This window comes from Zea mays, chromosome 1, assembly GCF_902167145.1.
Source record: "Zea mays cultivar B73 chromosome 1, Zm-B73-REFERENCE-NAM-5.0, whole genome shotgun sequence".
NCBI lineage: Eukaryota > Viridiplantae > Streptophyta > Magnoliopsida > Poales > Poaceae > Zea > Zea mays.
The window spans coordinates 42,905,164-42,924,526 of NC_050096.1; the positions used below are offsets into that span (position 1 = coordinate 42,905,164).

The following is a 19,363-nucleotide window of genomic DNA, read 5'->3' on the forward strand; positions in this document are numbered from 1 at the left end:
TTAATCATTTAGTAATTTGTTTTCTTCTATTTATATGGACCAGCAGGGATGTGAGGGGATGTAAAGAGATCCTTTGCATTCCGGATACAAAGATTTTTTTTTCCTAATGATCTACTCCTGCAAAAGCGAGTGATTACATTTTCTGGCTTTGGTCAACATCTCATCTCACAGAACTCCCCTAACCTTCCATGCGTTCTTTGCAATACTTTTGCCCATAGCCCGGTGCTCTCCTACGCTGGTGTTAGCTGCCCATTTGGTGAACTTTGGCTGAGCGACGCTTAACCACCTCGCGCGCCAAAACTTGCGCGCACGCAGGCAGGCACGCTGAGGGCGAAGGGAGCTCCACCCACCGCACCCACCGCCTTGACCCCTCTCTCCTAAACCCAAGCTAACCCCCTCGTATCCTCCTTGGTTCCCCACATCCATGGCCGCGGCAACTTAACCGATTCCAACTAACAACAAGAAAAAAAACCCAGAGCGGGGCCGCGGGCAGCCAATCTCCCCTCACCAACCTCGAGCCGCTTTTGACTGCTCCAGTATGGAGCTATAAGAATGGCTACTAGCAGTGTGATCCTCAGAGTCCAAGCCAACGCCGATCGAGAGCCCGCATATCTATATCTCGCTCGCCGCGGCAGGCAGAGAGGTGGGGTGCCGGCCGGCGGCGAGGAGAAGGTGGAGGAGCACGTACGTGAGTTGGGCGCGGCGATGTCGCGGTTCGTCGACAAGCTGCCATTCTTTGACCGGAGGTCGTCGCTGATGGAGGAGGCCGGGGACATTCCGCGGAGCGGCCTCCTGCACATGCACCACCACCAGCCGCACCACAGCGGCCTGCTCATGCAGCCGCAGCCGTCGCCGCCGGCGAAGCAGTCGTCGTTCACGCTCGCGCAGCTGCTGAAGCGCGTCAACGAGGCGCGCAGCGACGCCTCGTCGCCCACGTCCTCGCCCACGCACTCGCACTACACCATCGAGCTGGGCGGCTCCGTGCCGGGGTCCACCGGCAGCGACCTGAGCGAGCGCATAGGCGGCGGCGGCGGCGACGGGCCGCTCCTGCCGTTCGTGCTCAAGTTCACGGACCTCACGTACAGCGTCAAGCAGCGGAAGAGGGGACCGTGCCTGCCGGTGCTGCCGTTCCGCCGCGGGGCCGGGGAGCCGGCCGAGCCCGAGGTGTCCCGGATGAAAACGCTGCTGGACAACATCTCCGGCGAGGCAAGGGAGGGCGAGATCATGGCGGTGCTCGGCGCCAGCGGCTCCGGCAAGAGCACGCTCATCGACGCGCTCGCCAACCGCATCGTCAAGGAGAGCCTCCGCGGCTCCGTCACGCTCAACGGCGAGTCGCTCGACAGCAACCTGCTCAAGGTCATCTCCGCGTACGTCATGCAGGACGACCTCCTGTACCCGATGCTCACCGTGGAGGAGACGCTCATGTTCGCCGCCGAGTTCCGCTTGCCCCGCTCTCTGCCAACCAAGGAGAAGAAGAAGCGCGTGCAGGCGCTCATCGACCAGCTGGGCCTGCGCAACGCGGCCAACACCATCATCGGCGACGAGGGCCACCGTGGCGTGTCCGGCGGGGAGCGCCGCCGGGTGTCCATCGGCGTGGACATCATCCACGACCCAATCGTCCTGTTCCTTGACGAGCCCACCTCCGGGCTCGACTCCACCAGCGCGTTCATGGTGGTCAAGGTGCTGCAGCGCATCGCGCAGAGCGGCAGCGTGGTGGTCATGTCCATCCACCAGCCGAGCTACCGCATCCTCGGCCTCCTCGACCGCCTCCTGTTCCTCTCCCGCGGCCAGACGGTGTACTACGGCCCGCCAGGCGCGCTGCCGTCCTTCTTCAACGACTTCGGCAAGCCCATCCCTGGCAACGAGAACCCGACGGAGTTCGCGCTCGACCTCATCAGGGAGCTGGAGACCATGCCGGACGGGGCCACGGACCTCGTGGAGCACAACAAGAAATGGCAGATGCGCACGGCCCCCAAGGCGAAGCACCACGACGGGCACGGCGAGAAGCCGTCGCTGTCCCTGAAGGAGGCCATCAGCGCCAGCATCTCCCGCGGGAAGCTCGTGTCCGGCGCGACCGACGGATCCGTGTCGGTGCACTCGGCCGGGGAGTCGGCGCCCGCAGCCGCGGTGTCCAAGTTCGCGAACCCGTTCTGGGTGGAGATGGGCGTGCTCACCCGGCGCGCGTTCCTCAACACGAAGCGCACGCCGGAGATCTTCATCATCCGCCTAGCGGCCGTGATGGTGACGGGGTTCATCCTGGCGACCATCTTCTGGCGCCTGGACGACTCCCCCAAGGGAGTCCAGGAGCGCCTGGGCTTCTTCGCCATCGCCATGTCCACCATGTTCTACACCTGCTCCGACTCGCTGCCCGTGTTCCTCAACGAGCGCTACATCTTCCTCAGGGAGACGGCCTACAACGCGTACCGGAGGTCCTCGTACGTGCTCTCCCACACCATCGTCGGCTTCCCGTCGCTGATCGTGCTCTCCTTCGCGTTCGCGCTCACGACGTTCTTCGCCGTGGGCCTGGCCGGCGGCGCCGACGGGTTCTTCTTCTTCGTGGCCATCGTGCTGGCCTCCTTCTGGGCGGGGTCCGGGTTCGCGACGTTCCTCTCCGGCGTGGTGACGAACGTGATGCTGGGCTTCCCCGTGGTGGTGTCGACGCTGGCCTACTTCCTCCTGTTCAGCGGCTTCTTCATCAACCGGGACCGCATCCCGCGCTACTGGCTCTGGTTCCACTACCTGTCGCTGGTGAAGTATCCGTACGAGGCAGTGATGCAGAACGAGTTCAGCGACCCGACGCGGTGCTTCGTGCGGGGCGTGCAGATGTTCGACAACACGCCGCTGGCGGTGCTGCCGGCGGTGCTCAAGGTGCGGGTGCTGCGCGCCATGAGCCAGTCGCTGGGCGTGGACATCGGCACGGCCACGTGCATCACGACGGGGCCGGACTTCCTGGCGCAGCAGGCCGTGACGGACCTCACCAAGTGGGACTGCCTCTGGATCACCGTCGCCTGGGGGTTCCTCTTCCGCATCCTCTTCTACATTTCGCTGCTGCTCGGGAGCAGAAACAAGAGGAGGTGAGCGGTTCCTCGTCCTGCTGGTGCGATCGGTATGCACGGGGCTGGTTGTATGTTGCTCCCTCTGCCTTTATTTTCTTCCTCGATCGAGCTTTTTATCGCGTGTAAATTTGCTTGTAAGCTGTAAGTTTTCGTGGCAAGTCAAACTGTAACACAGACAATATTTGTACGATGGTTCTCTGTTATTGTTCTCGCGGAAGGTGTTTCAAATTTGCATGAGAATCTGCCGATCTGATTTTGTTCGGGGGTGATCGTGAACATGGCAGGTCTATATATAGCACTAAAAATAGCTGATGGACGTCGAAAGGCAAAGGCGTGTGATCTTAGAGCATCTCAGTGAGATGGTTTTGGAATTTGGATCGGAGCTTCATAGATTTTAAGGGCGTGTTGGCATGACTTTAAAGCAAAACTCTTAGTACAAGTTAGTCAGAGTCTGTCAAACAGCATAACTCTAGAGTTCAAACTTTATAGAGTTATAGAGATGAAGTACAAGTATCTCTTTTACCGCTCCGAAATTTAAAAAAATAATCCAGATATGGAGTTTGAAGTTATTTAGCCGTCTCTGCTACTCTCGTTATAAAAAAACGATCTAAACTATGCAGTGGGGCTGATTTTAAAGTAGAGTTGCTCTAGGGTAGAATAAAATCATACTAAACACGTCCTAAGTTCAGTATGTTAACGTTTAGATTTGATTTTTCCTTTTTTTGGTTTTTGGATTCGAGGACTCCAAAACTTATTCTTGGTTTTCTTGTTGAACCTTTTTTTCTGCTAAAAGATTTCAATTACAAACCAGTTTCTCAAAACATGTCTAATAGTTCACTCATATAATCACCTAAAATATAGGTACGAGAATGAGTAAGCTCCTGAAAGGAGCTCAACCAAACAAGACTCTTCACATAAAGAGAGAAAAAAGAAACGTGAACAGCAGCTGCCCTATGCGAGGTCGCGCACACTGCACACACACGCTGCAAAGAGGCCGAGGGGCCGGCGATGGATAAAGGGTTTCGCGCCAATAATGATGTGCCAACCCCTGCCACGTACATGCCAAATTAGCGCATCTGAGCGAGTGAGATCTCGACGTTATTTATATTGGCGCCGAGACATGTAACATCCGCGTTAATGATGATGACGCCGCCGAGATAAAGGTCTATTTTTTGAATTTAAACTACAAAAATGTTTCGAAAAAAGATTAAAAAGCAAAAAAGACGGCTAGTGCAGCTAGGCTCCGGGCAGGCCCTGGCGAAGTACCACCAGCCGGCCACGCTGCTCCTGCAGGCGTACACCATTAAGTATGAGAAGGAGCTGATCAGCAGGTGGCCCGGCCCGCCGGCAAAGTGAAATGGTGTTGCCGCGATTTTTTGTTCCGGTAGGGACCAGGATGCATCATTTCTTGTAAAACTTTACATCTTGATGCGCCTTCGCATGAATACATATACGTGGTTGCGAGAACTGGGAAATTTCCAGGAATTCGAGGAAAGAAGTCACATTGGGCAAAAATGCTTTGTGATGCTGTTGTTGAGAAATAGCGAGATTAATCTCGAGAAAGCAAGCACCAAGCAGACGTGTGGATTTGCTATGCGCAGGCGACGACTTGACCATCAAGCGCAACGCCGGTCAAAGCGACGGCAGACAGACCAATCGACTCTCATCGCGCTCGCGTTCGGGTCGCGTACGACAGCGGCACAACAACGCCTGTATGGCTGGAGCTGGACCACAGAAAGAGAACAATGAAGATGCCAAATCGCTGGAGCTGTCGAGCCCCCACGGACAACGAATCCCTCGAGTACGCAGCAGCAGCTTCGCAGCTCCATCCAGTTCCACGGAGGGCACTCGAGAGATCATGTGAAATTTCACCCAAGTGGCGTTTGTCGCCTTCACGCGCGGCTCACCTTTTCCATGGAATGTCGGTCCCACAGCAGCTGTACTCACATCAACTCGAAACCAAATTATAGAGACAAGTCGGTCTTTAATACAAGGGCCGCACTAGCACCCAGGGCAAAAATAGCACATGCCGGGGGGGTTCTTATTTCACTTTGACCTTGGCCTCAAAATGTTCAGTGTCTCCACCCACCCTTCATCATCCACATGTACTAGCAGCTCGGCTTGTAAACGGAGCAGGACCCAGGGTTACTATAGAGAGAGGGAGGGAGCAGTATGCTTTAGACGCTGCAGCACCATGTCCTGAGAAAATAATGCAGCAAAAACAAAGCAATATATGGAATGGGAGACGCTGGCAAAAAGGTGTTGGGTTCGTCTGAGACCGAGATCTGTGGCAGATGCATCAGCCAGTCCAGTCCACCCAAAGGCCAACGACGTCGTCTTCATTAGCCGGTCAAGCTGTGAGTGCAGTAGGTCAGTACCTCCTCCTCTTTGGTCTGTCATTTGTGTCACTGTCTCGCCACCCTTGATGACCGCCACGGCGGTGCCTGTACCCGTCCTCTTGTTCCCCTCGTGCCCTGTCGTGCCCCATCCTGTTCCTGAAGCCGCCGTTGTGCTCTCGTGGACCAGCACCTCCTTCAGCAAACTCCATGTCATCCTCCGTGCGGTAGGGGAGCATCTCGTCTTCGTCACTCACCGTTGAATGAAGATATGGTCTCCGCTCCCTATACTTCCTTCTGCCCACAAGTTCCTCTACTGTATGGAACTCAGCTAGGTGGGAGGGATGTAGCGGTGGCTCGAAGCCTGAGGCATCACCTTCCATGGCGCACCTCCTGTCATTTCTTTGCATGGCACCCCTCTCGTCATGGCTTCCGTTGTGATGGCGGTGAGGCATGTATGTTCTGTCAGTTCGCATTACCGGCGGTGGTGATCTGCGCATCGCTTCAGGTGATCGTCCACGATGGAAATGCACATGGCCAACCCTTCTCTGTGCAGCAGGCGAATGACTCCTGTCTCTGTCTCTGTGGATGAACCCATGATCACCTTGACCACGGTGTCTATGGGAATACGGCATAAAAAACCTGTCGTCCATCATGCTATCTGGGAGATCTTCTATTTGTCCACGGGCCGGCAGCCTATACTCTGGAATCTCTCTTCCGTAGAATTCGTCAATGTCCGTATCTCTCATGAGGCAGCCATGTGGTGGTGAATGCCGCCTCCTATGTGGACCTCGGGTGTGCCCAGGTTCATCTTCAAATGAGTGCCTGTTGCCACCAATAGATTCATCAGCAAACTCATTGCGCATTCTTGGACCTCGGAAGTTCCTCAGATGGCCACGGGATCCAGCACCCCGCCAACCACCACGGTGGTTTGTCATTCGTTTGTTCATAACGTCAGATGCATGTCTGCCACCATGGCATTCTCCATTGCTCTTTTCTCTCTCAGACTCCATGAACCTCTCCCATCTTTCATTCCTGTAAAAAATGCCACATGGAGAAAAGGAGGGAAACCTTTTATAGTTCAAGCCAAACATAAAACCATGCACACCTAGGCACCATACACAAAGGGACCTTGAGTCATGATTACTGTAGTATCCCACAAAGGAAACAGATGGCACGAAACATACCTGTTCACATAAGCATACCCCAGTTCTCTCAAATTTGCCCCAAGTTGTCCATCTTTTTCATTCTGAACAGATATGTTACAAGAGTCAGGTTTGGATTTGTCACGTTCTGACTTTTCAGAAGCTGTCTTCTTGCTATATTCACTATGCTGTTGACTGCTTGAAGCACCATCAAGTTCTGAGTCTTCACCCAGGACAGAGTCTCTTGGGTGCAAATCAGAGTGTCTACCGACCTCTTCACTTTCATTCTGATGCTCTGTCTTCAAAGCAGCAAGTTTTGCATGGTTCTCACTACAGCTCCCAGCTTGCATACCATTTTGAGACATCTCTGACTTTATATCTGGGCTTCTAGTCTTCCCAAGACGGCTATCTAAAGTCTTAGGAGGTTGCTTAGTAGGTTGCATTTTAGGAGAAGCAGATTTTGGCAAAGCTGATGACTTCTGGAGATCTGTGGTACTGGAGCCTGCAGCAGTCTTAGCATCTTGCATGCTATGGTCAGTATTATTTACTGGAGTATTCTTCTCAGAATTCAAAGAGCGTTTGTCTTTAGAGTTTTCGCTAGCAGAAACCTCATTTCGGAACCCCTGCTGACCTGCATGGCTGAAAACACCAACTTTTGTTTTAATACACTTGTCACCATCAATAGCATCAATAGTAACCTTATTTGTCATAGATGAACAATCTTGATGCATATCACTGTCGTGTTCTTTCTTTAGCTCTATGCTTAAGTTATTATTAGTATTGATACCATCCTTGCTGATTGGGACATTCCCCAATGACTCATCATGAGGCTTATTTGTAGTTGGAATTCGTGAAACAGTATTAACATCATCATCTGAACAGTCCATTTCAGCACTTCCTTGTGACATACCATCAACAATAGCATTCCCCAGAGAATTTGAAGGCAAAGGTTCAACTGTAGGATTGGAGGAACTTGGTAATGCACCGCAAGATTCATTAGTATCACAAGACCTCTGCCTCGTATCCTCATCAGCACGAATATGGCCGGCTGTTGGCTTGCAAACAGTAGAAACGGTGGGCTGGCTGGAGGATTCAGATAACCCAACAGCAGGGCTAGCAACATTACCTTGCGAACGCTGTGATTTTGCTTCCACCAACAGTGTAGTATGACCATTTCCTGTTTCCACAACAGGACTGAGGGTGGCACTTGTGGATTCTTCATGCTTCACAAATTTGTCTACTTCAGGAACAGCAGGCATGCTCGTATCATGGCAAGTATCAGGTAAAGTTTTAGCTGGTATTGGGGCATCAACTGCTGCTACATCAGACTCATTATGGATACTACTATTTGCAAAGATGTCAGAATTCAAATCAAACCCAATTTTACGAGCACCTTGGGGTGCACTGTCCGTCTTTTCAGATTCAGCACAACCGATAACTTGTCCAACACTTTGTCGTTCTAATGGATTTGGCTTTTTAGCGCCGTCAATAATATGCTGCTGGGATATTTCTTCAGGTTCTTTCTTCACCAAATTATTAGATGGCAGCTGATCAATTCCAGAAACAGTTGCTGATGTAGTATTCAGAGGATTTACATTGCAGGGAACAGGTGTTACAATCTTCTCAACTGGTGCCTTATCTGACCCAAGTGTAGCAGCAGCCTCCCCACTGACCTTTTTGGAACTTCCAGCAGTTCCAGAATGAAATAAGGCATTGGGGGTGCTAGGAAACTCAGGCTCGTCCATAGGCTTACCAAATAGAGAGAGACTCAGTTCTGGAGCAGGAGCAAGTCCTTTCCAGTTTATCCCTAGCTCAGGTCTAGTTGGTGGTTTAAGTTGTAAATCTAAGGTAACATCAGCTGGTCCAGACTTATGAGAAAGCCCATATGAATTAGACATGTTCAGAGTACTGCACATATTTCGACCTATCCCACTGTTTATCGTAGAAATGGCTGCGGCTGGGGTCACCTGAGCTTTCTGATGTTGAATTGTTCTATGATGATAGAACCCACTCCCACTTTCATGCATTTTAGGCAAACCTTCAAGTGAATCAGCTGGGTCCGGAGGTATATTCAGATCCAAGTTAGGCAATCTCCCAACAATACTATTCCCAGAAGCATTGATTTCATTTGCAACAGGAACGTTATTGTAGTGTTCCGAACGACTCTGGCCCAGTTTCTCATCCTTCCTAAGAGAGCTATAGTTATTATTTTTGCCACTTTGACGAGATGGTAACTGTAAATCCAGAGCCAAAAAATTTTGAAGTTGCAATTCATCATCGGGTGCAGACGTCCTTGTAGCACTGTCTGCAATAGAAGGGATCTCACTTGATGCATTAAATAGCACCCCGTTGCCGTTGGTCATGGATAGCGCAGTAAGCGACGTGTTGACATGGTCTTGGATCTGAGTGTCAGGGATTCCCTTACCTTTGGTGATGACTTTTCTGTCTGAGTTAGCGATGTTGAAGAAGGGTTCCTCGCGGCAGCCTGACCCTGTAGCAGCAACAGGCATTGTATTCGTTGGAGATGGGGGCTTTGTCGAGAGCGGTATGGCAGATGCAACCGATCGGTCAGACAAGAAAAATGGCCTCTTCTTAATAGGCACACCAACCGCAGGCTCGTCCAAGCGCGGTACAAGTCGGTGACTGCAAACCTGCTCATAGAACACCCAAAAATTTTAGGCAAATGTGAAAGAGACGTTCAAACAACCAGAATTGACCTCAGAGGAGGAAGTTTCTGAGTACCTCTTCTTTCTTGGCTAGCGACATCTTCCGTGACAATCAGCTGATAATCTGTGTCCTCTGGTACAAATCGTTGTCAGTTTCCCCAGATTAAGCAGAATTAAAGGCACAGTGCATCGCGTATCAGCCAGCGATAAACAGGAAGATAATAGGGTAGAAGAAAAACTATTCTTAATAGAAAAGAAGCAAATTGTTTATTTCCGTGTTAAATAAAAGATAGTACGAGTTTTATACAGAAATAATCAAACTATCTAAGTAGTCCTAGTAGACTGGCAGAAGGTAGATACAAACGAATCTACTGGGTTAATGATGAACACGAACAGAAAGATTCGATTAGTGCCATCAATTTTTTCCCAGATGCCATCAATTCTTTCCCAGATGCCGCAGCTTGATTCATTCACTTAATCGTTAGTAACCCCAAGCAAATCAAAGCGCTAGAGTAGCTGAAGAACCAAGTCCTTCACACTGCTGCCGTGCAGCGCAAAGTGAGCAGCCAAAAGAACTTTCCCCAAACGCAGAAATGGAATCCACGGCCACAGAGCCAAGAGCAACAAGATCGCACGGTTGCGTGGAATAGAAGCATCCCAATATACGTCGAGGTCGAGGGGAAACCAGCGATCTGAACAAGACGACACGATATCTACCCGCGGCCAAGTTTCAGCGAGATGGATCGAGAAAACTGTGGGGGAGGGGGGAATCAACACAAATCTCGTATACCTCTCCCACCGCTCCGCTCGCCGGGGCCGAACAAACAGCATCGTCTCACACAGGGACGTCAAAAAGAATGGAAAAACGAATGGCGAAATACAATGAACTACCTGATAAGATCGCTCGAGTCTGGCCCAGAGCTCGCCACGCTCAGTGCGGCCGGCAGGAGCACACGGCGCCTACGCAGGCGCGGGCGTCGCAGCGACTAAAAAGGAGCGCTCCTAGGCAGCTCACTGGCTCGCGACGGCGACGCGCCAACCACTCCCTAGTCCGCCTCCTCCTGCCGCTTGCTTCGTCGACTGGTGAACTGATCTGGCCTCCCTTCTCCCTCCAGCCTCATCTGCGCCAATCTGATTCCTTCCTTCCCTCCCTCTCCTCCCAAACGAAAAACTGCGGCGCCGGATTTTGTTTCTTTTTTTTATAGCCGTCTTGAGATGCGGTGCGTGCCTTCCCGGAATTTGCTCGAGTAGTCGAGTCCCGTCCCCACCACGCCGCTGTGGGCCCCACGCCCAGCCGCATCTGGCGGTCGGGTGCGCGGCACGTGGTGCTGCCGGTTTACTGTAGCCGTCCGCATCGCTTTGGCAGGCCTCTTTAGTCGCCCAAATAATTTATCTTCCGGCGGGGCCCTCGATCCGTGGGCTAGGTCAGCGAGGCTGGCGATGGGCGCGGACCACGTGGGGACTGGGGACTGCGGAGTGGTTGCGCCGGCGTTGCGCGCTACCGCTAGCGCCGCTTTCGGATGTGAGACGCGCGAAACGCGCGTAGGGATGAAAACAAACGCCGTAATTTTCGGTTATCGGAAACGGTTTTCGAAATTTTATGAAAATTTATAGCTGAACAGAAATGAAAATATATACTGAAAATATGAAAAAAAATCCGGAAAGAAAAACGAAAACGTTATGATCGCTCTAGACCGTTCTAAAAATTATTGTATTTATTTACTATTTTCCCGACGATAAAGAAGTATTAGTCGATAACCCGTGCGTTGCGACGGCTTACAAATACCCATATAAACTATCCACCAAAAAAGATCTGAAGATTTTTTTATTGGTTGTTTTCACTCTTCGCATAATATTTTTTATGAATGCACGGATATTATAGGCAGCAAATCAGAGACCATCATCACTCGCCTCCCCCACTTCCAAAGTTTCGTAGAGCAGGAGGGGCAAGGGAAGAGGCGGGCATACCTGTTCGTTGCTGGAGAATGACACGACGAAGACCTGGTCATCTGAAGGCGACATAGGTAGTATACCGCTAAATATATAGGGAGAGAGAATGCAAGCGGAGAAAGAGCACAGCCGGAGCAGCTCCAAACCAAGAGGCACCCGCACCAAGCGTCAGTCCGAGAAGGGCGAGAGAATGCGAGTGTCTTCTCAGCCCTGGACCCGCCGAAGCGACACAACACCACCACCAACTCTATAGCATATGCCGATTGCTGTCACGCTACGGGTCTTAGTTGTCCAATATCTCATACCTGGACTCCTCGTCACTAAGATAACCTAAGCATGACAAGCGTCACCATGTCCTCCTCGACATCACGCACGGAGAAAGGCCAGGAGCATGACCGACTCGCCCTGTACCCGCATCGACGAGCATCGGTCGGCTCGCGGCTGCGACTGTGGGCAGCAGGTTGGGGAGGAAGAACAGAGCGAAGGCTGGGAAGACGAACAGGACGTCCGACAACGACGAAAACGATAGTGTGAGCATGATTTGAAACGTCCTCGTGGACGTGCAATAGTCATTGTGTGAATCGATGTCGGGGCTGGTGTCGTACGAATACGGGGAGGAGGCGCCTGCTCCTACGCCCTCTGACAAGAATGGGGTGGCGCGAAGGTGGACGCATGAGAGGGGAGAAAAAAAAAGTATAATGACGAACGATGTGGTGGTAACTCAGGCGAGGTCTATCATTATTGTGCGGATGTATAAATGTCCAAATTGGCCATATTTGGCGAGTCGGCCCGAGGCACGATCTATTTAATAGTGTCTGGGCCAGCCCAGCACGAGCGTCGTGTGGTGCTTAGACCGTAGCCTCGATCCGTAGTGCTGGCTCGGTCCGACACGATTTTTTTAATTTTACAAAAAAACATATATATATATATATGTACAATTTATATTTAATATTATAAACACTTGAGTATGATGTTCTACTGGTTAGACAATTTGGCCAAAGTGTCTTCCACCCTTTTCCATCAGGGTGTGGGTTCAAACCCCGCCTTCTGCGCATCGCTTTTTAACATACCTCATCTGATGCATCGATTTTAATATTTACACTGAGTTGATTTATAAGAAATATAGTGACTTTTTTGTAAAAAAATGGCACGGAATTACCGTTGAAACTGATGCTTTAAGTATATAGTAGAGATGCATTTTTTCAAAAATATATTAAATCTAAATTAATCTTTATGCATTTATAATACATTTATCGCAACCTAAAAATTATGAAATCAAATTTATTGTTTTTCTAAAATCAACACATATCTAATCTATGTCTCTATTCAATCTCTAGTTTACCCATCATCATCACTAATTTTCTATATTCAAACTTTATAGTGCGGTTTACGATGCTGAGAGCACCTAGAGGGGGGGTGAATAGGTGATCCTGTGAAACTTAAACTTATAGCCATAAAAACTTGTTAAGTGTTAGCACAATAATCGCCAAGTGGCTAGAGAGAAGGTCTTGCACAATACGATAATCACAAAGAATTCAATACAGAGAAGACACAGTGATTTATCCCGTGGTTCGGCCAAGTACAAAACTTGCCTACTCCACGTTGTGGCGTCCCAACGGACGAGAGTTGCACTCAACTCCTCTCAAGTGATCCAATGATCAACTTGAATACCACAGTGTTATGCTTTTCTTTTCTTATCCCGTTTGCGAGGAATCTCCACAACTTGGAGCCTCTCGCCCTTACACTTTTGATGTTCACAAAGAATCACGGAGTAAGGAAGGGAAGCAACACACACAAATCCACAGCAAAATGCGCACACACACGGCCAAGAATCGAGCTCAAAGACTATCTCTGGGTTCTCACTAGAACGGAGCTCGAATCACTTAGAATGACAAACGAATGCGCAAAGACTGAGTGTGGATGATCAAGAATGCTCTAAGGTTGCTTGTGTGTCTCCTCCATGCGCCTAGGGGTCCCTTTTATAGCCCCAAGGCAGCTAGGAGCCGTTGAGAACAAATCTGGAAGGCCATCCTTGCCTTCTGTCGTCGGGCGCACCGGACAGTCCGGTGCACACCGGACAGTGTCCGGTGCCCGATTTCCTTCCTTAATTGGCGAAGCCGACCGTTGGCAGACGCGGAGCCGTTGGCGCACCGGACATGTCCGGTGCACACCGGACAGTCCGGTGCCCCCTTCTAGCCGTTGCCTCGGCCACGTGTCCCGCGCAGATCGCGCGGCCGACCGTTGGCCCGGCCGACCGTTGGCTCACCGGACAGTCCGGTGCACACCGGACAGTCCGGTGAATTTTAGCCGTACGCCGTCGGCAAATTCCCGAGAGCGGCCTATTCGCCCGAGGCAGCCTGGCGCACCGGACACTGTCCGGTGCACCACCGGACAGTCCGGTGCCCCAGACCGAAACAGCCTCTTGGCTGTATACAGCCAACTCTTCTCTTTTCTTCTTCTTTCTGTTTCAGATACTTAGACAAGTATATTAGTACACAAAACCAATGTACTAAGGCTTAGTAACATACCTTTACTCTTGATTTGCACTTTGTTCATCCATGGGCATAGATTCACATTTAAGCACTTGTGTTTGCACTTAATCACCAAAATACTTAGAAATGGCCCAAGGGCACATTTCCCTTTCAATCTCCCCCTTTTTGGTGATTTATGCCAACACAACATAAAGCAACTAGAACAAGTGCAAAATCACTTCAAATAAAAATGAATTTGAGTTTTATTCAATTTTGGCATATATGGATCATTCTTTGCCACCACTTGGTTTGTTTTGCAAATCAAACTCAAATCTCTATCTCTAAGTCAAACACACATGTTGAAGCATAAAGAGAGTCATTCCAAAAGAGATTGATCAAAGATTTCAAAAACTCCCCTTTTCCCCATAATCACTACTTCTCCCCACAAGAAGCCAACTTTTGACAAAAGAGACAACAAAAGAGTTTTGACAAACCAAAAGCTCTACTCTACTATTTTCAAAATTAAGAGTTTTGACAAACCAAAAGCTCTACTCTACTATTTTCAAAATTTCTCAAGTGGTAGCTGATCCATTTATTGCTTTGGCCTTTATTTTCTCCCCCTTTGGCATCAAACACCAAGACTGGATCAATCTTGGCCCTTTAACCCCATTGCCTCACCAAAATCTTCAATTAAGAGCAAATAGGCAATAAGAGTTTAAAGATGAACTTGGAATAAGTTACCCTCTCATCGGAGTGCAGTGGAAGTCTTTCATGGTCCAAGTCCACCTTTTTCCCTTTCAATCCATCTTTGAGACTAAATCATCAAACTCAAACACATGGTTAGTCTTCAAAGGGTCAAGTTGTAACATATCTCCCCCTAAACATATGCACCACTTTGCAACAGACTTGTGAGGTCCAGGGAGTGTTTGTACAACTTGAGCACCACAATAAGCAACAAAATGCAGAATGAACATGATCAAAGGCATAAACACATGTATGCTGCAATTCAATCCAAGTTCCGCGAATCTAAGACATTTAGCTCACTACGCAACTTGCAAAAGGTCTTCTCATCTAGAGGCTTGGTAAAGATATCGGCTAGCTGGTTCTCGGTGCTAACATGAAACACTTCGATATCTCCCTTTTGCTGGTGGTCTCTCAAAAAGTGATGCCGGATGTCAATGTGCTTTGTGCGGCTGTGCTCAACAGGATTTTCCGCCATGCGGATAGCACTCTCATTATCACATAGGAGTGGGACTTTGCTCAGATTGTAGCCGAAGTCCCTGAGGGTTTGCCTCATCCAAAGTAGTTGCGCGCAACACTGTCCTGCGGCAACATACTCGGCCTCAGCGGTGGATAGGGCAACGGAAGTTTGTTTCTTAGAGTTCCATGACACCAGGGACCTTCCTAAGAATTGGCACGTCCCCGATGTACTCTTCCTATCGACCTTACATCCAGCATAGTCGGAATCTGAGTATCCAACCAAGTCAAAGGTAGACCCCTTTGGATACCAGAGCCCGAAGCAAGGCGTAGCAACCAAATATCTAAGAATTCGCTTCACCGCCACTAAGTGACACTCCTTAGGATCGGATTGAAATCTAGCACACATGCATACTCTAAGCATAATATCCGGTCTACTAGCACATAAGTAAAGTAAAGACCCTATCATTGACCGGTATGCTTTTTGATCAACGGACTTACCTCCTTTGTTGAGGTCGGTGTGTCCGTCGGTTCCCATCGGAGTCTTTGCGGGCTTGGCGTCCTTCATCCCAAACCGCTTTAGCAGATCTTGCGTGTATTTCGTTTGGGAGATGAAGGTGCCGTCCTTGAGTTGCTTCACTTGGAACCCAAGGAAGTAGTTCAACTCGCCCATCATTGACATCTCGAATTTCTGCGTCATCACCCTGCTAAACTCTTCACAAGACTTTTGGTTAGTAGAACCAAATATTATGTCATCGGCATAAATTTGGCACACAAACAAATCACCATCACATGTCTTTGTAAAAAGAGTTGGATCGGCTTTCCCAACCTTGAAAGCATTAACAATTAGAAAGTCTCTAAGGCATTCATACCATGCTCTTGGGGCTTGCTTAAGTCCATAGAGCGCCTTAGAGAGCTTACACACGTGGTCGGGGTACCGTTCATCCTCGAAGACAGGGGGTTGCTCCACGTACACCTCCTCCTTGATTGGCCCGTTGAGGAAGGCGCTCTTCACATCCATTTGGTACAACCTGAAAGAATGGTGAGCGGCATATGCTAGCAAGATACGAATTGATTCTAGCCTAGCCACAGGAGCAAATGTCTCCTCAAAGTCCAAACCTGCGACTTGGGCATAACCTTTTGCCACAAGTCGAGCCTTGTTCCTCGTCACCACCCCGTGCTCGTCCTGTTTGTTGCGAAACACCCACTTGGTTCCCACAACATTTTGCTTAGGACGAGGCACCAGTGTCCAAACTTCATTGCGCTTTAAGTTGTTGAGCTCCTCTTGCATGGCCAATACCCAATCCGGATCTAGCAAGGCCTCCTCTACCCTGAAAGGCTCAATAGAAGAGACAAAGGAGTAATGCTCACAGAAATTAACTAATCGAGATCGAGTAGTTACTCCCTAGCTAATGTCACCCAGAATTTGGTCGACGGGATGATCCCTTTGAATCATCGCTCGAACTTGGGTCGGAGGTGCCGGTTGCGCTTCTTCCTCCATCACGTGATCATCTTGTGCTCCCCCTTGATCACACGCCTCCTGTTGATGAACCTGTTCGTCGTCTTGAGTTGGGGGATGCACCATAGTTGAGGAAGAAGGTTGATCTCGTTCATCTTGTTCCTGTGGCCGAACTTCTCCAATCGCCATGGTTCGTATAGCGGCCGTCGGAACATCTTCTTCATCTACATCATCACAATCAACAACTTGCTCTCTTGGAGAGCCATTAGTCTCATCAAATACAACGTCGCTAAAGACTTCAACCAAACCCGATGATTTGTTGAAGACTCTATACGCCTTTGTATTTGAGTCATAACCTAACAAAAACCCTTCTACAGCTTTGGGAGCAAACTTAGAATTTCTACCCTTCTTTACTAGAATGTAGCACTTGCTCCCAAATACACGAAAGTAAGATACATTGGGTTTGTTACCGGTTAGTAGCTCATATGAGGTCTTCTTGAGGAGGCGATGAAGGTAGACCCTGTTGATGGCGTGGCAAGCCGTGTTCACGGCTTCCGTCCAAAAGCACTCGGGGGTCTTGAACTCTCCTAGCATCGTCCTCGCCATATCGATGAGCGTCCTGTTCTTCCTTTCTACCACACCATTTTGTTGTGGTGTGTAGGGAGCGAAGAACTCGTGCTTGATTCCTTCTTCCTCAAGGAACTCCTCCACTTGAAGGTTCTTGAATTCGGACCCGTTGTCGCTCCTTATCTTCTTCACCTTGAGCTCAAACTCATTTTGAGCTCTCCTGAGGAAGCGCTTGAGGGTCCCTTGGGTTTCAGACTTATCCTGCAAAAAGAACACCCAAGTGAAGCGGGAAAAGTCATCAACAATAACTAGACCATACTTACTTCCCCCTATACTCAGATAGGCGACTGGTCCGAAGAGGTCCATATGCAGCAGCTCCAGAGGTCTTGAGGTGGTCATCACATTTTTGCTGTGATGTGCTCCTCCCACTTGTTTACCTGCTTGACAAGCTGCACAAGGTCTATCTTTTTCGAATTGCACATTAGTCAAACCTATCACGTGTTCTTCCTTTAGAAGCTTGTGAAGGTTCTTCATCCCCACATGTGCTAAGCGGCGATGCCACAGCCAGCCCATGCTAGTCTTAGCTATTAAGCATGCATCTAGACCGGCCTCCTCTTTTGCAAAATCAACTAAATAAAGTTTGTCGTCTAATACACCCTTAAAAGCTAGTGAACCATCACTTCTTCTAAAGACAAACACATCTACATTTGTGAATAGACAGTTATATCCCATATTGCATAATTGACTAACCGATAGCAAATTATATCCAAGAGACTCTACTAAAAACACATTAGAGATAGAGTGCTCATTAGAAATTGCAATTTTACCTAACCCTTTTACCTTGCCTTGATTCCCATCACCGAATATAATTGAATCTTGGGAATCCTTATTCTTGACGTAGGAGGTGAACATCTTCTTCTCCCCCGTCATATGGTTTGTGCATCCGCTGTCAATAATCCAGCTTGAACCCCCGGATGCATAAACCTGCAAGGCAAATTTAGGCTTGGGTCTTAGGTACCCAACTCATGTTGGGTCCTACAAGGTTAGTGCAAATATCCTTAGGGACCCAAATGCAAGTTTTGTCTCCCTTGCATTTTGCCCCTAACTTCCTAGCAACTATTTTCCTATCCTTTCTACAAATAGCAAAGGAAGCATTTAAAGCACAATAAATTGTAGAAGGTTCATTCACTACTTTCCTAGGAGCATGAATAATATTCTTTCTAGGCACATGATGAGTAGCATTTCTCCTAGACATATTTCTACCATGCATATAGGAAGAACTAGAAGCAAACATGGCATGAGAGTCAAAATCATCATAAGCATTATAACTCCTATAAGCATTTCTAGTTTGTCTCCTATCATGATACATAAACGCATGGTTCTTTTGCACACTACTAGCCATAGGGGCCTTCCCTTTCTCCTTGGCGGGAATGGGAGCCTTATGGCTTGTTAAGTTCTTGGCTTCTCTCTTGAAGCCAAGTCCATCCTCAATTGAGGGGTGTCTACCAACCGTGTAGGCATCCCTAGCAAATTTTAGTTTTTCAAAATCACTTTTGCTTGTCTTAAGTTGGGCATTAAGACTAGCTACCTCTTCATTTAATTTAGAAATGCAAGCTAGGTGTTCACTATAAGCATCAAGGTTAATATCTTTACACCTAGTGCATGTTATAGCATTTTCTACACAAGAGATAGATTTACTAGCAATCTCTAACTTAGCATTCATATCATCATTAATGCTCCTTAATTTAGAAATTGTCTTATGGCAAGAAGATAATTCACAAGAAAGCATTTCATTTCTTTTAACTTCTAGAGCATGAGATCTTTGAGCTTCTACAAATTTATCATGCTCTTCATACAATAAATCCTCTTGTTTCTCTAAGAGTTTATCCTTCTCATTCAATGCATCAATCAATTCATTGATTTTATCAAATTTATTTCTATCCAATCCCTTGAACAAGCTAGAGTAGTCTATTTCCTCATCGCTAGATTCATCATCACTAGAGGAATCATAAGTAGTACCGTCTTGAGTACATACCTTCTTCTCCTTTGCCATGAGGCATGTGTGACGCTCGTTGGGGAAGAGGGATGACTTGTTGAAGGCGGTGGCGGCGAGTCCTTCATTGTCGGAGTCGGAGGAGGAACAATCCGAGTCCCACTCCTTTCCTAGATGTGCCTCGCCCTTGGCCTTCTTGTAATTTTTCTTCTTTTCCCTCTTGCTCCCGTGTTCCTGGTCACTTTCATTTTCGGGACAGTTAGCAATAAAATGACCAATCTTACCGCATTTGAAGCATGAGCGCTTCCCTTTTGTCTTTGTCTTGCTTGGCTGCCCCTTGTGACCCTTAAGCACCGACTTGAAGCGTTTGATGATGAGAGCCATCTCTTCATCATTAAGTCCGGCCGCCTCAATTTGTGCCACCTTGCTAGGTAGCGCCTCCTTGCTTCTTGTTGCTTTGAGAGCAAGAGGTTGAGGCTCATTGATTGGACCGTTTAGAGCGTCGTCGACGTATCTCGCCTCC

The 19,363-nt window shown here is 48.9% G+C and overlaps 2 protein-coding genes across 5 annotated transcripts; one reads left to right on the top strand and one right to left on the bottom strand.

The window, feature by feature from the left end:
* The first annotated feature begins 505 nt into the window (after nucleotides 1–505).
* On the top strand, nucleotides 506–3,242 carry LOC100285138 (uncharacterized). The gene has a single exon (NM_001158032.2). It carries the CDS (start codon nucleotides 553–555, stop codon nucleotides 3,076–3,078), a length of 2,526 nt encoding a protein of 841 aa, NP_001151504.2. The 5' UTR covers nucleotides 506–552; the 3' UTR covers nucleotides 3,079–3,242.
* A 1,369-nt stretch (nucleotides 3,243–4,611) lies between these two features.
* On the bottom strand, nucleotides 4,612–10,432 carry LOC100272262 (probable GPI-anchored adhesin-like protein PGA55). 4 transcript variants are annotated; one of them, XM_008656137.4, is made up of 5 exons: nucleotides 10,095–10,432; nucleotides 9,280–9,336; nucleotides 8,963–9,188; nucleotides 6,580–8,842; nucleotides 4,621–6,427 (listed from the first exon to the last, which is right to left on the bottom strand). In XM_008656137.4, exons 2-5 carry the CDS (start codon nucleotides 9,301–9,303, stop codon nucleotides 5,428–5,430), a joined length of 3,513 nt encoding a protein of 1,170 aa, XP_008654359.1. In that variant the 5' UTR covers nucleotides 9,304–9,336; nucleotides 10,095–10,432; the 3' UTR covers nucleotides 4,621–5,427. The 4 variants fall into 4 exon arrangements, with proteins under 4 accessions (NP_001296958.1, XP_008654359.1, XP_035820345.1 ...); XM_035964452.1 differs by having other exon boundaries at nucleotides 9,280–9,327; nucleotides 10,095–10,408; NM_001310029.1 differs by having other exon boundaries at nucleotides 4,612–6,427; nucleotides 6,580–9,188; nucleotides 10,095–10,392.
* Between the last annotated feature and the right edge of the window lie 8,931 nt (nucleotides 10,433–19,363).

Bases quoted from the DNA above. Each gene is read 5' to 3' on its own strand.
- LOC100285138 (NM_001158032.2), top strand. From the start codon at position 553: ATGGCTACTAGCAGTGTGATCCTCAGAGTCCAAGCCAACGCCGATCGA.
- LOC100272262 (NM_001310029.1), bottom strand. From the start codon at position 9,303: ATGTCGCTAGCCAAGAAAGAAGAG. The intron at 9,189-9,279 runs GTACTCAGAAAC...TTCTATGAGCAG, and splicing joins CGCTAGCCAAGAAAGAAGAG to GTTTGCAGTCACCGACTTGT. The intron at 6,428-6,579 runs GTATGTTTCGTG...CATTTTTTACAG, and splicing joins GGGTATGCTTATGTGAACAG to GAATGAAAGATGGGAGAGGT.